This window comes from Glycine max, chromosome 4 (genome assembly GCF_000004515.6).
Source record: "Glycine max cultivar Williams 82 chromosome 4, Glycine_max_v4.0, whole genome shotgun sequence".
NCBI lineage: Eukaryota > Viridiplantae > Streptophyta > Magnoliopsida > Fabales > Fabaceae > Glycine > Glycine max.
In genome coordinates, this window is record NC_016091.4 from 46356957 (window position 1) to 46370384 (window position 13428).

Sequence of the window (13428 nt, forward strand, 5' to 3'; positions counted from 1 at the left end):
TACTAAATTGAGAGAAATAGAAATACTTTGTTTATACTGGTTCGCTCAACTTGAATTATGTGTATTTTAATTATTTAATAAATTAATGAATTCTCTTTTATTGTATGTTTGTGCCAAAATTTATTTTGTAGGTGCGCGCCAATTCTAAATTTATTTGTTCAAAACTTATTTTATTTTTTATTTTTCCTGTAAAAAAATAAAAATAAATTTATACTCAACTAACTTCATTGTTTTTGTGAGAGATACTCAACTAACCTAATAAGAAATATATTAATAATTTTAATTTTAGAGATATTAACTCTGCTGAACGTTAATTATTTTGGTTTTTAATATCAGGATTCAAATTATCTAACATCATGCTTTGTAATTTTCTGTCTTTTATTTTTCATTTTACCAAAAAAAATAAATCAACTAATTTCATAACCTTTGTTACTAAATTAATGGATAATACTTTTTTTTAAATTACATGATGTTTAAGGTTTTTGACACTAGTAATAAAAAATGTAATTAATTTATTGAATTTTAAAGAAAATATCAGATAATTTCTTAATATATCACTTATCTCTCTAATCAATTACTTAATTACTCTTCTTATACATTATTCTCAATGATTAAAGATAGTCTTAAAAGAAAAATATTTAATACAACATTGGTATTGTAAAACAACATATTTTAGAAAAAATAATAAATAAATAAATATAATAATAATTTTATAAAATTAATTGTATATTATTATTAATTTATTTATAAATTTTATTATTCAGTATTATATATAAAACATATAAGTAAAAAAATAATTAACATTAAAATAATAATTATTTTAAGATAATTTTTTTTGCCCACGTGGGTTGTAAATCAAGAAAAAATAATAAATAAATAAATAAAATAATAATTTTATAAAATTAATTGTATATTATTATTAATTTATTTATAAATTTTATTATTCAGTATTATATATAAAAGATATAAGTAAAAAAATAATTAACATTAAAATAATAATTATTTTAAGATAATTTTTTTTGCCCACGTGGGAGTTAAAAACTTATGGATGAGAGAATGTTCAAAAAGGAATATTGGAAAAATGATCCAGAGGGGATATTTCTTTTTTCAAAATTACCTAAAGCTAAAATTTAAATTAATATTCTGAACATAGAATGATGAAACTTTTAAATTGAAAGTGGCAAATAATATTATAACTTTATTTTTTTCAATAAAATTGTAATTTTTTATTTTTTTTATTTTAATATGACTTTAAAGTTATAATGATTTTTTTTCATGGAAGTCAAAAATTATTTTACTAACTTCAAATTTTTCTTGCACAACTTTAAAGTCATAATATATTTTTAAAAAATCCTAATATTGTTTTAATTTAATTATTTAATGTATGTTTTCCTTTTTAATTTTATTTAACATTTTTATATTTTTTATTTAATATATTTTCTATTTTTTTACTAATGTTAAGAATTATTATTTATTTCATAAATTAAAAAAATAATACAAAAGACTTAAATTTTAAAAAAATATTAAAATGTATTACATATCATTGTTTAGACAGTGTGCTAATATTAATATTTTTTTGAATAAATAAGTACTATATTTAAATATTTTTTATTTAAATTAATTCTTTTGTATTATTTTTTTTAATTTATAAAATAAATAATAATTATTAACATTATTAAAAAACATTAAATATAAAAAATATAAAAGTATTAAATAAAAATTAAAAATAAAATTCATTAATTTATTAAACAATTAAAATAAAAATTATTTAAGATTTCTTAAAAATAAAATATCTTATAACTTTAGAGTTGAAAAAAAATTAAAGTTGTAAAATAATTTAATACCTCAGTCGAAAAAAATCCATGACAACTTTAAAGTTCCCTTTTCATGGTTTGCCGGCAGAATATCCAATAAAATTCCCCTTTTCCCAACTCTTACTCAGCTCCTTTCCATATCAATCCTCTTGCCAGCAACAAAACAAACCATGTATTATTATGTGGCATAAAAATCCGAAGCAAAACCTCGAAAAACCGTCACAAATCACAATTACTGGTTCAGCAACTTCAAGTTTCATCCATCTGTCGTTTCTCGATCTCCAGTTCTCCACTGTTCCAACTCCAACTCCAACCAAACCAGCTTCTGACTAGTCTCTCTCCGCATATACGACACCGCGTTTCGTCAGATCTGAAATTGAAATGGATCACGTGCTGGTGGCGCTGGGGGAGACGAAGGAGGAGAGGGAGGTTCGTATTCGGAGCCTGTTCAACTTCTTCGACGCCGCCAACAACGGTTACTTGGACTACGCTCAGATAGAGGCGGGGCTATCGGCGCTGCAGATTCCGCCGGAGTACAAGTACGCCAGGGAACTCTGCGAGGTTTGCGACGCCAATAGCGACGGCAGAGTCGAGTACCACGAGTTTCGCCGCTACATGGACGACAAGGAGTTGGAGCTTTACCGCATCTTCCAAGCCATTGATGTTGAACACGACGGCACCATTCTCCCTGAAGAGCTCTACGAAGCTCTACTCAAAGCTGGTAGTTCTATTTAGTGTTTATTCTCTCTTAATTACTAATGTACTAATGTTGTTCTCAAATTGCTACAGTTTTTTTTTTACGAAAAATTGCTACAGTTATTAGTGTTCAAAAGTAATTTTTTTTTTATCATTTAAGTTACTTTAAGAAAACCTTTTAAATATAAAATATGATAACCGGAAGGTACTTACGGCAGGTTTGAGGTGGCTTTCATGCTTCTGAAACTTGCTTTTGGATAATGTTTGGATAACCGGAAAGCACTTACAGGATAAGGAAAAAAAAAAAAAGTAAAAGTGAATTTAACTTTTGCACTTTAATAGAAAACCCTCTTTTTTAACTTCTTCAAAAGTTGGGATGTATAAGTTGATTTTAAGTTAGCGGAGAAATTTAATTCATTTTACTTTTTTGTTTTCTTCTTGTATAAGTGTTTATAGAGAAATTTACCCAAACTGTAAGGCTAGACATTGGCAATTGATGTTTTGGCCGGCTGATAAGTGATAACAATGTTCCTGTGAGTATGAAGTAAGATTGTTTTTAGTAGGAAACAGATTTGTGGATTCTGTGATAGTGAAGAGGTGTTTGCTTTTGTTTTTTGACAGACATTTGTTGCCAGTCAGAACGATTATGTTCGAAGAATGTTGAGAGACTTGAGATGTTTTATATACCTTCACAGTTTTGTTGAACTCGCCTTGATATGTCTCTCTTTTACTGATGTCCTGTGCATTTTTTTGTGTGTATAATTTTAGTTTGGTGTCATTCTTTGGATCTGCATGATGCTTGAGATTTGGGAAGGCTGGTTCAATTTTTCATGATGGATTCTGTAATGTGTTTTACTTCTTTGCTTTCTTAGTTTTTGGTGTGCAATAATCTGCTCTAGTCTGTGCCCTTTTAGTGGATTTTGAAGATGGTATTCTAATATTCTTTATGCCTTTTGTGGAAGCTTTTTCCATGTTTTTTTGTTTCTCCCTGATAGTATTTATCATAAGCCTGTGCAGCTTCAATGCTGCAGGTATTGAAATGAATGACGAGGAGCTGGCTCACTTTGTGGAGCATGTTGATAAGGATAATAATGGAATTATCACTTTTGAAGAATGGAGAGATTTTCTTCTACTTTATCCTCATGAAGCAACTATTGAAAATATATATCATCATTGGGAGAGGGTGTGCCTTGTTGACATTGGAGAGCAAGCTGTCATTCCCGAAGGCATCAGCAAGCATGCAAACCGGAGCAAATATTTTCTTGCTGGTGGAATAGCAGGAGGTATTTCTCGTACAGCAACTGCTCCTCTTGATCGTCTGAAGGTGGTCTTACAAGTTCAAAGCGAACGTGCTTCTATCATGCCAGCAGTAACAAGGATATGGAAGCAAGATGGTCTGTTAGGATTTTTTCGAGGTAATGGATTGAATGTTGTGAAGGTAGCACCAGAAAGTGCCATCAAATTTTATGCTTTTGAAATGCTGAAAAAAGTAATTGGAGAGGCCCAAGGCAACAAGTCAGATATTGGTACTGCTGGGAGGCTTGTTGCAGGTGGTACGGCTGGTGCAATTGCACAGGCTGCTATCTATCCAATGGATCTCATTAAAACTAGGTTACAGACTTGTCCCTCTGAAGGTGGAAAGGTTCCTAAGCTGGGAACACTTACAATGAATATATGGTTTCAAGAGGGACCTCGAGCTTTCTACAGGGGGCTTGTTCCATCTCTGCTTGGCATGATTCCTTATGCAGCCATTGATCTCACTGCTTATGATACCTTGAAAGATATGTCCAAGAGATATATTCTTCAGGATAGTGGTATGTTATTACTGCAGCTTTAGGGTGTTTGGGACAGCTGAAATTTGTTTCTGAGAGAAAAAAAAAAAGTTGTTTGAAAAATAATCATGTTTTGGGATATCAACTGAAATTTGGAAAAACTTCTTTTTGGAAAAAAATTGTTTTTCATACATCTGAAATGGAAACTTGTCTTTTCACCCTAAAAAAATGTAATTCCCAAATTTCTCAACCACCTTTTTCTATTTCAGTTTCATACATACTCTTTTTTGCAATTGACTATGTAAAAACTAATTTTGTGTTGTATCCAAGCAAATTTGCCTAAACAAAAACTGATTTGATTATAATCAATTGTACATATTGAAATAATCTAATCTTCTAAACTTGATGTTTTTATTTGTACTAACAGCTTCGATTTTTTCTTCTTTTTTACAATAGATTGACTCTTAAATTTTTGGTCCTTGGAGTGAGACCTTTTACTCTTTTTTCTCCTTCATAGAACCTGGTCCTCTAGTACAACTAGGATGTGGGACAATTTCTGGGGCTGTTGGAGCTACTTGTGTCTATCCATTGCAGGTTATTCGAACAAGGTACAATGCTTTCAGTATTACTGTTGTTTCTCTGTTCTTCCCCAAAGAAATGATGGAGTGAAGGATGGTATCAGTTGGGTACTTTAAAGCTGATTTTCTAGTTATGGTTGCTCTTTGCTGTCAATATAATATTACATTACCATCCTTCTCAGACTGCAGGCACAACCTTCCAACACTTCCGATGCTTACAAGGGAATGTTTGATGCCTTTCGGAGAACTTTTCAGCTTGAAGGCTTTATAGGTTTCTACAAGGGACTCTTTCCAAATCTCCTCAAAGTTGTGCCAGCTGCAAGCATTACTTATGTGGTCTACGAAAGTTTGAAGAAGAATCTGGATCTGGATTAGAGTTTTTTTTCTTCTACGGGTACAATCACAAGATGTTCCAGACAACCAAAAAGTCGTTTTAAGTATCAGCTTAGCCCTAGGCACAACCGCACAAGGTACTTCCGGAGTTGTGAACATTCAAATTGTAGGTAAAATTCGTTCACTGAGTAGACCATGCCTCATGGTTGAGTATTATTTTTTTGCTGAAGCAATTATGCTGATGATACTTTAGTAAGTCATTAACCGCTGATGGTGACGATAAGAGGCTATATTAGAAAGTCCTTCTTCTGAGGATATCTTAAAACACGATTTTAGTCAGAAGCTCAGAAAGTATTTCCCCATGACCCCATGATTATGTGAACTACATGTTGATCAAGAATTAGGGTTTTATCATAGATGGCAAAATACTTTTCCACTATATAATTGACTCGTGAAGATGGTTGGAAAAAAAAAAAGGCCATCAACCCACACCAGTAGCAGAAAGCTTTGTCAAGTAAGGTGAGGAAATAAATAAGTCGACAATCATGAAGGGACAAGGAAGAAGCTGTGGCTTCGAATTTTTCATTAATAAAAACTAACATTTATTGATAAAAAAAAGAAAGTTGACAATAATAATTCAAGGTTATGTTGCGTCAATAGGGTTACCTGAGTTAGGATGGTACCGGTAGATGTATCATGTATGAAATACGATACTTTTTGTAACGCAAGCATGTGAAACATGAAACAAAACAACATGTACTGAAAATTTAGAATTACAGCGGTTTGAGCTAAATATTCAAAATTACATAAAGTCTGCTTGTAGAAAGAAACAAACATAAATGATTACCATACATAACAATCAAATTCAACAGACACTTATTGTGTAACAAAAAAGGAAAAAACGCGCACACACTTTTTTGAGTTGAAAGTGCGGACTGTGTTGTAACATAACTAGCTAAATTACCAGTACACGTCCAATTCGATGAATTGAACCCGGAAGAAAGGCGTCACCTTCCCTGTGCCTTTATGACTTGCCTTGTCTTACTTCTCTCTTCAAATCAGGGAAGAGAGTAGCATAGTTTGTCAAAACTGGATTTAGTTATATCATCATCTTCATTCTCTTCTTTCTCCATGTCCTACTTTTGCTCCTTTGCTTGGCTTATGGGTGGGCTTACTTCTACGATTCCAGCATATAAATCCTCTCAATATACAAAGATTCTTGGGTGGAAATCCGACAATTTTCAACACAGTGCAAGGATTTTAAATGCACACTAAAGAGATCACAAATCTACAAAAATGAAAAAGTACATAAATTGCATTCAAGATCAAATGGTTTCCTCCCCTCAAAAAGTATTTTGTTATGAAGATATGCTTATCCCCATCATCAAGAAGAAAATTATTATTCTTTTGCTTTAGATAAAAATAAAATAAAAAATATTCTAAAAGAAAGTGAGAAAGGAGGCAAAGGACGACAAATAACGACAAGTGTAAAAATATACTATCAGGTAGATAAAGCACTGTGTGTGTTACACATTAGGGACTAGGGAGAACGAGGGTGATAACTGATAAGAGAGGAAGGAAGAGAAACTAATAGGTGTGATGAGCAATGAGATCAATGAGATGAAAATATAAAAAAGATAAAGAAATGTAATGTGAGTTTAAGATTAAGATATGAAAATAAAAAAAAAAATTATATATAAAATAGGATGGTACCAACCAAGGCGTATGGGGTACACGATTGGAGCATTGGTTTCATAAAATATAAATGCTTTGTGCACAGTTAACCAAAAGTCTTCACATGTAAAATGAGAGTAGATCTTTGATTCACGTGAAATTTTGGAGTGTTTATTAGAAATACATTTGAATTTATAAATTTTATAAATTCTTTTTTTTAATATAGCCACCAGATATTTATTCATATGCTAGTACTAATTTGTTTATGAGCTTAGTTTTAATAAATTGTTAGTATAAAAAATATTTTCAATTAATTCAAAATTTTCTTATTATAATTTTAAAATAATTATTAAAAAATTAAAAAATTTAATTATATAGTAATTTTTATTTAAATGACAATATAAAAATATATTTACATTCTTTTATTGCCTCTCTTTCCATGTCTTATCATTTTTTTTTGTCTATGTATCAATAAAAACTACTTTGTCCATTTGTATTTTTTTATTATCTATCGAAATTAAATATGATTATAACATTCATATATCTTATTTAATTAATTGAGTAAAACTTATTTGATTATTATTTAATTAATGGAGTTAGATCTCTTTGATTTTGTACTTTATTTGTACTCAACAAAAAGTTGATTCTTTGAAACTCCATTCGCAGCTTAGGTATTAAAATAAGAAAAATGATTATGTATTGCGAAAACATGATTTGAACTAATTTCATTTTGCCCCTTTTTCACCAATTATACATAAACTATTGAAACCCCTTAATTTTGTTACTAATTTTATACTTTCTTCATAAAGTGCTACTAATTTAATGTTATTCCCAGTCTATGACTGTTGTTTAATATTCCATTATATATGTTAATTTATTTTTCTTTCACGACGAACATAAGTTATAAATCAAGTTCTTTCTAACTTTGAACATAATTTTGTAGAGAAGAATGTTTGCCGGGGAAGGTTCCTCTAATGGTGCAAAATATCCATGGTTTATTATTAAATATAACCCGGAGAAGGTAAAAGGAAGAAAAAAAATTGTTGGTTATTTGTCTTCACATTTTGAATCAGAAATTATGGAATACTGATTTTCCACTTGACATGTTTTTATTTTAGAAGGAAGAACTTTCAACAGTCTTTTGTAACGACTATTTAAGTCGTGTGGGTGTGTGAAATTTAAGTGTAATATAAACTAATGTTTTTGAGATTATTAAATTAATGTAATGTAGTCATTTTAAGATAACTAGGTGAAAATTATATTAAAAATTCGACGTCGGAATTTACTGATACTGTATTCAGAATAATATGGATAAAAAACAATTATATATATATATATATATATATATATATATATATATATATATATATATATATATATATATATATCTTTTTATGTTAATGTGGTTTAAAAATTTTAAAAAAATTAATTGATTCAAGTTAAAAAAAAAAATGCAGGAAAAATACAAAGGTGGACGTTATTTAGTGGTTATCGGGCATGACTAGAAATCATGTGGGCTCTGCCCGCGCTGTTCGAATCCTGCCGTTCAAGTTCTTACGTTCTTATTTTATGACGACGAAATTTTAGGGTTACCCTTATATTTAGTGGCAATAATTAATAAACCTGTTAATCAATCTATAAAAATAAAACAAAAAAAATTGACCTTCTGTTTACGTTAATCGTTTCTTTCTTAACAATTTTTTTTACATGTCACTTTTCACTTGCACCAAAAAAATAAATGTGTGAAAAATAAAGTCGTTCATCACAATAAAGTTCATCTTAACCATATTACAGGAGTTTTAGCGACTAAAAGTGAAATGCATTACATTTCTAAAACATATTTATGTTTTAAAATATTATATTTTATTATCAATATTAAATAAAATTAGTTCTTTGAAACTATTCTTACAATATTATTCATAAGTATAAATAATTTTCATTTGCATTAATTCTTTTAATATTTTTGTAATCATTAATTTTATGAAAATATAAACGAAATGAATATTTATGTAATAACTTTTGAACTTATAATCTAAGTAAAGTGACTACATTTCTCATCCATTAACCTAATTTTAGTGGCTCATTGATACTTAGATTTCATCAAACATGAACCTTTTATTTTATTTTATGTTTTGGTTACTTATTTTTCTTTATAAGTTGTGTGGGTGTATAATGTATTTTATTATGCAATGAGTATAACTCATTTCACAATACAGTTAAGTTTATGGGAAGAAGCTAAGTTTGATCTCTGCACCTATAAGAATACTATAGGGTTTCAGCTAAAAATAAAAGGTTCTAAATTATAGTGGTTAAAAAAAGATTTTATTTTGTTGCTTATAAAAAAAATGTTTTTTTTTGTTCATTTTTGGTGTATAATTTAGATCGAAAACTCTTGTTTTCTAGAGTTCATCGTGAATAGGGTTCAAGGCCCATGGTCCATGGACCCGAAACAAAGCCCAGTCAAATCCCCTCGTGAAAAAATGTAGAAAACAATAATTTCATGAAGGGAAGGAAATTTTGTTGCAGGAAGAAGTGAGACTGCTACGTGGCGATTCCTTATTGGCTAGTATCACGTGGCATCTGATATGATTGGTGGAAACAGGTAGCAGGAGGAGATCTAGAAAAAGCAACAAAGGGTAAGTGCTGTGTCACATTTCTCACTCTCGTCTCGAAGATCGAGATATCTATTTAGATCTCAGAAAAACAGTGTTTCATTTCAATTCATTCAGTCTTATTATTATTAGGGTTTGGCGATTCAGAGAGAAAGAGAAATGGGAGAACGAAAAGGAATCCCAATTGCTCTGGGGCTCTTGGCGATGCTCCTCTTCTTCATTGCTTCTTCCTCTTCCTCTCACCTCGTTCGTGCTTCCGATGACGCCGACGACGCGGTAATTATTGTTGTTGTTGTTGTTGTAGTTGTTGTTGTTGTGTTGGATCTCTGATTAGAGAATGCTTGTGTCGTTTAGATCTTCTACGAGTCATTCGACGAGGATTTTGACGGACGGTGGATTGTGTCCGACAAGGAGGATTACAACGGTAAACAGATTCTCTGATTCATCTTGTTTTCCTTTTTCGACCGCGTGTTTGGTTTATTTGAACATTGATGTTGCTAACTTATTCTTCCGAGTTGAAGTTTGAAAACATTTCATTCTAATCTGTTTGTTTCTACCAGGAGTACAGAAATTCCTTTGAACAATTCAAAATAAGGTTGTTAAATAAGTATTAGGCTGTGGGTCCACGTGCATTTTTCTAGATTTTGCAATCATGTTTGTAATTCATTTATAAAATGAGTACACATACACTGATACACACCTGGTAAGATCATTTGTGAGAAATGAAACAATCAACATAAATCATTGGATCTTGTTTTAAATGGTCAAGATTTAAAGATAAATGTTGGCGACTTTTATAAATGATCTCTTTACGTATAGTTGCATTTTCACATTCCTAAGATGTATATAGACACAAACACACACACACTCACGAGTTAATCCTAACCATTCGATTTTATATTATGAATGGTCACGATAATGAAATCTTACTAAAATTAATTTTGACCATCCGATTGTATGAATTAAGATTAACTTTTATTGTACTCTCACCTGATACGTATCCTCTCTCTCTTTGTATGTGCATATAAAAAATAGCAGTCATATTTGGCGGACCCTTTGGAATTTTTTTTGAAAATTATGTGGACCCAAACCTAATTATAAATTTTTGAAAAATATTGAGGAAGTACAAGATTGCGGTGGCAATATTGAGAATTCGTTGATAATAATAATAATAATAATAATAATAATAATAATAATAATAATAATAATAATAATAATGTTTGGCGTATACTTCAATTATTATACATGCAGAATCAAAGTAAAAAAAACATTTGACTCCTGTTTTCTAGCTACAAGGGTGCATTTTGCAAAAGGATTGTATATCCTCAGGCAAGGAATATTTCAACAGTCACTGACTAGGATTTAGTTTGCAATGGTTGAGAGTTGATTCCACAAAGCATATTGTGTTGGTCCAACCATTTTGTAGAAATGGACAAGTCTAATAATAAATTACCTAGTTGACATTGCTTTGATAGGATGACATGTCAAAATATGCGTAACTTATTTATATTTTTGGAATCTTGGATAGTAGTACCTGACCACGCCGTTCTTAAAATTGGGTTACAGATATTTTCCTCCCTTGATGCTTCATTTTTATCTCTTTCCTTTGTTTTGGGGTGCATATTTGAAACAATGAAATAGACTGTTTGATATATTATGATCTACCGAGTTTTGATGTATTTTGATTTGTAATTTGGGTTCTAGGTGTCTGGAAGCATGCTAAGAGTGATGGGCATGATGATTATGGACTTCTTGTTAGTGAACAAGCCCGGAAATATGCTATAGTCAAAAAACTTGACGAGCCTGTCAGTCTTAAGGATGGAACAGTTGTTCTTCAGTTTGAGACTCGCCTTCAGAATGGCCTCGAATGTGGTGGCGCATATATTAAATATCTTCGACCCCAGGAGAGCGGATGGAAACCAAAGGAATTTGATAACGAATCTCCATATTCTATCATGTTTGGTCCTGATAAGTGTGGTGCTACAAACAAGGTGCACTTCATTTTCAAGCATAAGAATCCAAAGAGTGGGGAGTATGTTGAACACCATCTCAAGTATCCTCCTTCTGTCCCATCTGACAAACTAACTCATGTATACACTGCAATTCTGAAGCCCGATAATGAATTGCAAATTTTGATTGATGGTGAGGAGAAGAAAAAGGCAAATTTCTTGTCTTCTGAGGACTTTGAGCCTCCTCTTATCCCTTCCAAGACAATCCCTGATCCTGATGATAAGAAACCTGAGGACTGGGACGAAAGAGCCAAAATCCCGGACCCAAGTGCTGTGAAGCCAGATGACTGGGATGAGGATGCACCCATGGAAATTTTAGATGAAGAAGCAGAGAAACCTGAAGGATGGTTGGATGACGAGCCAGAGGAAATTGATGACCCAGAGGCGACAAAACCCGAAGACTGGGATGATGAGGAGGATGGTGAATGGGAAGCCCCAAAGATTGAAAACCCGAAGTGTGAGGCAGCCCCTGGTTGTGGTGAATGGAAGAGGCCAATGAAGAGGAATCCAGCTTATAAGGGAAAGTGGAGTGCTCCTTACATCGATAACCCCAATTACAAGGGCATATGGAAGCCTCGCGAGATTCCAAACCCTGAATACTTTGAACTCGAGAAACCTGATTTTGAGCCCATTGCTGCTCTTGGCATTGAGATTTGGACAATGCAGGATGGCATCCTATTTGACAATATTCTGATAGCTAACGATGATAAAGTTGCAGAATCCTATCGGGAGACCACATGGAAGCCCAAGTTTACCATTGAGAAAGAAAAACAGAAGGCTGAAGATGAGGCTGCAACTGGTTCAGATGGTATTGCAGGCTTCCAGGTAATAGAAGAATTTTGCGGTTTTTCCCTCTTTTACTCCCGTTATGCACCCAAAATATCTTTCTCATGCATGATGTTAATTTCTGACCTTGCAGAAGAAGGTATTTGACCTCTTGTACAAGATTGCAGACATTCCCTTCCTGAGCGACCACAAATCTAAGATATACGTAAGTACTTAAGTATAGAATATTCAAACTACTATCTTCCTTCTCTTTTGGTACCCGTTGTGTGTCTTTTATTGGTATACAACCTTATATTTTATGCTTTTCTGCAGGATCTCATTGAGAAAGCTGAGAAACAGCCAAATCTCACTATTGGAATTCTTGTAGCGGTTGTGGTTGTCTTCGTGTCAATTTTCTTCAGGCTCATATTTGGTGGCAAGAAACCTGTGAGTAGTGATTTTTTTTCCCTACGCTCATTCATAGTATTTCTTTCATGGAATTATTATTCCGTATTATTTTATTTAAATCTGATAACCAAGTCTCTTCTTGTGCAGGCAAAGGTGGAGAAGAAACCAGAACGCACAGAAGCTTCCAATAACCAAGGTGGTGCAGAGAATGAAGAAAACAAAGAGAAAGAGGAAGCATCTAATGCTCCGCGTCGGAGGCCAAGGCGAGAAGATTGAAATGGTTGAATCTTTTAAATGGCGCCCTGTCAACTATCATCACCACAGCTACAGATAAATTTTGGGCTTTAGTTTCATTTTAGGTGCACTCTGTTTTCATTCGTTTCCTTTTTTCCCTTTTTTTTTAAGAAAAAGAAAAGATTATTTGCTTCAGGGGTGTAGATCTTCTCCTGTTTTTGGAGACTTGAGTGTTTGAGCTAGTAGTTGAAGTTGTACAATTATTTTTTGTCTTTATTTTTCTATTAATGGATCCTGTTTTTAACGCAGATTAGAAAGCCAAGCTACCTTTCCATAATTTTTAAACGAAAATCCCTATTCAATACTACCTACTAATGCAATAGAATAATGATAATTTCCCCTCATTTTTATTACTATGCAATAGTAGCAATTAATATTTTGTAATGTGGCTAATATTAATATTTCAAACACAGTTTATATGGACTTTTGTCAATAATGGATTATGAACAAACGATAAAAAAAAATATTGTTCC

General features: G+C 31.9%; 2 protein-coding genes across 6 annotated transcripts; both read left to right on the top strand.

Moving 5' to 3' along the window:
* Nucleotides 1-1872: 1872 nt before the first annotated feature.
* Nucleotides 1873-5811, top strand: LOC100801703 (calcium-dependent mitochondrial ATP-magnesium/phosphate carrier protein 3). 5 transcript variants are annotated; one of them, XM_003523134.5, is made up of 4 exons: nt 1873-2535; nt 3542-4324; nt 4800-4890; nt 5043-5811. In XM_003523134.5, exons 1-4 carry the CDS (start codon nt 2196-2198, stop codon nt 5233-5235), a joined length of 1407 nt encoding a protein of 468 aa, XP_003523182.1. In that variant the 5' UTR covers nt 1873-2195; the 3' UTR covers nt 5236-5811. The 5 variants fall into 5 exon arrangements, 4 of the variants coding, with proteins under 4 accessions (XP_003523182.1, XP_006578741.1, XP_006578744.1 ...); XM_006578678.3 differs by having other exon boundaries at nt 1889-2535; nt 4800-4963; nt 5043-5184; XR_001388050.3 differs by having other exon boundaries at nt 1891-2535; nt 4739-4890; nt 5043-5101.
* A 3672-nt stretch (nt 5812-9483) lies between these two features.
* Nucleotides 9484-13203, top strand: LOC100802236 (calnexin homolog). Its single transcript, XM_003523135.5, has 6 exons — nt 9484-9755; nt 9834-9903; nt 11184-12313; nt 12408-12479; nt 12587-12700; nt 12809-13203. Exons 1-6 carry the CDS (start codon nt 9639-9641, stop codon nt 12935-12937), a joined length of 1632 nt encoding a protein of 543 aa, XP_003523183.1. The 5' UTR covers nt 9484-9638; the 3' UTR covers nt 12938-13203.
* Nucleotides 13204-13428: the final 225 nt, after the last annotated feature.

Excerpts from the sequence above, each read along its gene's own strand:
- LOC100801703 (XM_003523134.5), top strand. The coding sequence starts at position 2,196 with ATGGATCACGTGCTGGTGGCGCTGGGGGAGACGAAGGAGGAGAGGGAG. Across the intron at positions 2,536-3,541 it reads CGAAGCTCTACTCAAAGCTG|GTATTGAAATGAATGACGAG; the intron begins GTAGTTCTATTT and ends TCAATGCTGCAG. Across the intron at positions 4,325-4,799 it reads ATATATTCTTCAGGATAGTG|AACCTGGTCCTCTAGTACAA; the intron begins GTATGTTATTAC and ends TCTCCTTCATAG.
- LOC100802236 (XM_003523135.5), top strand. The coding sequence starts at position 9,639 with ATGGGAGAACGAAAAGGAATCCCAATTGCTCTGGGGCTCTTGGCGATG. Across the intron at positions 9,756-9,833 it reads CCGATGACGCCGACGACGCG|ATCTTCTACGAGTCATTCGA; the intron begins GTAATTATTGTT and ends TGTGTCGTTTAG. Across the intron at positions 12,701-12,808 it reads TATTTGGTGGCAAGAAACCT|GCAAAGGTGGAGAAGAAACC; the intron begins GTGAGTAGTGAT and ends CTTCTTGTGCAG.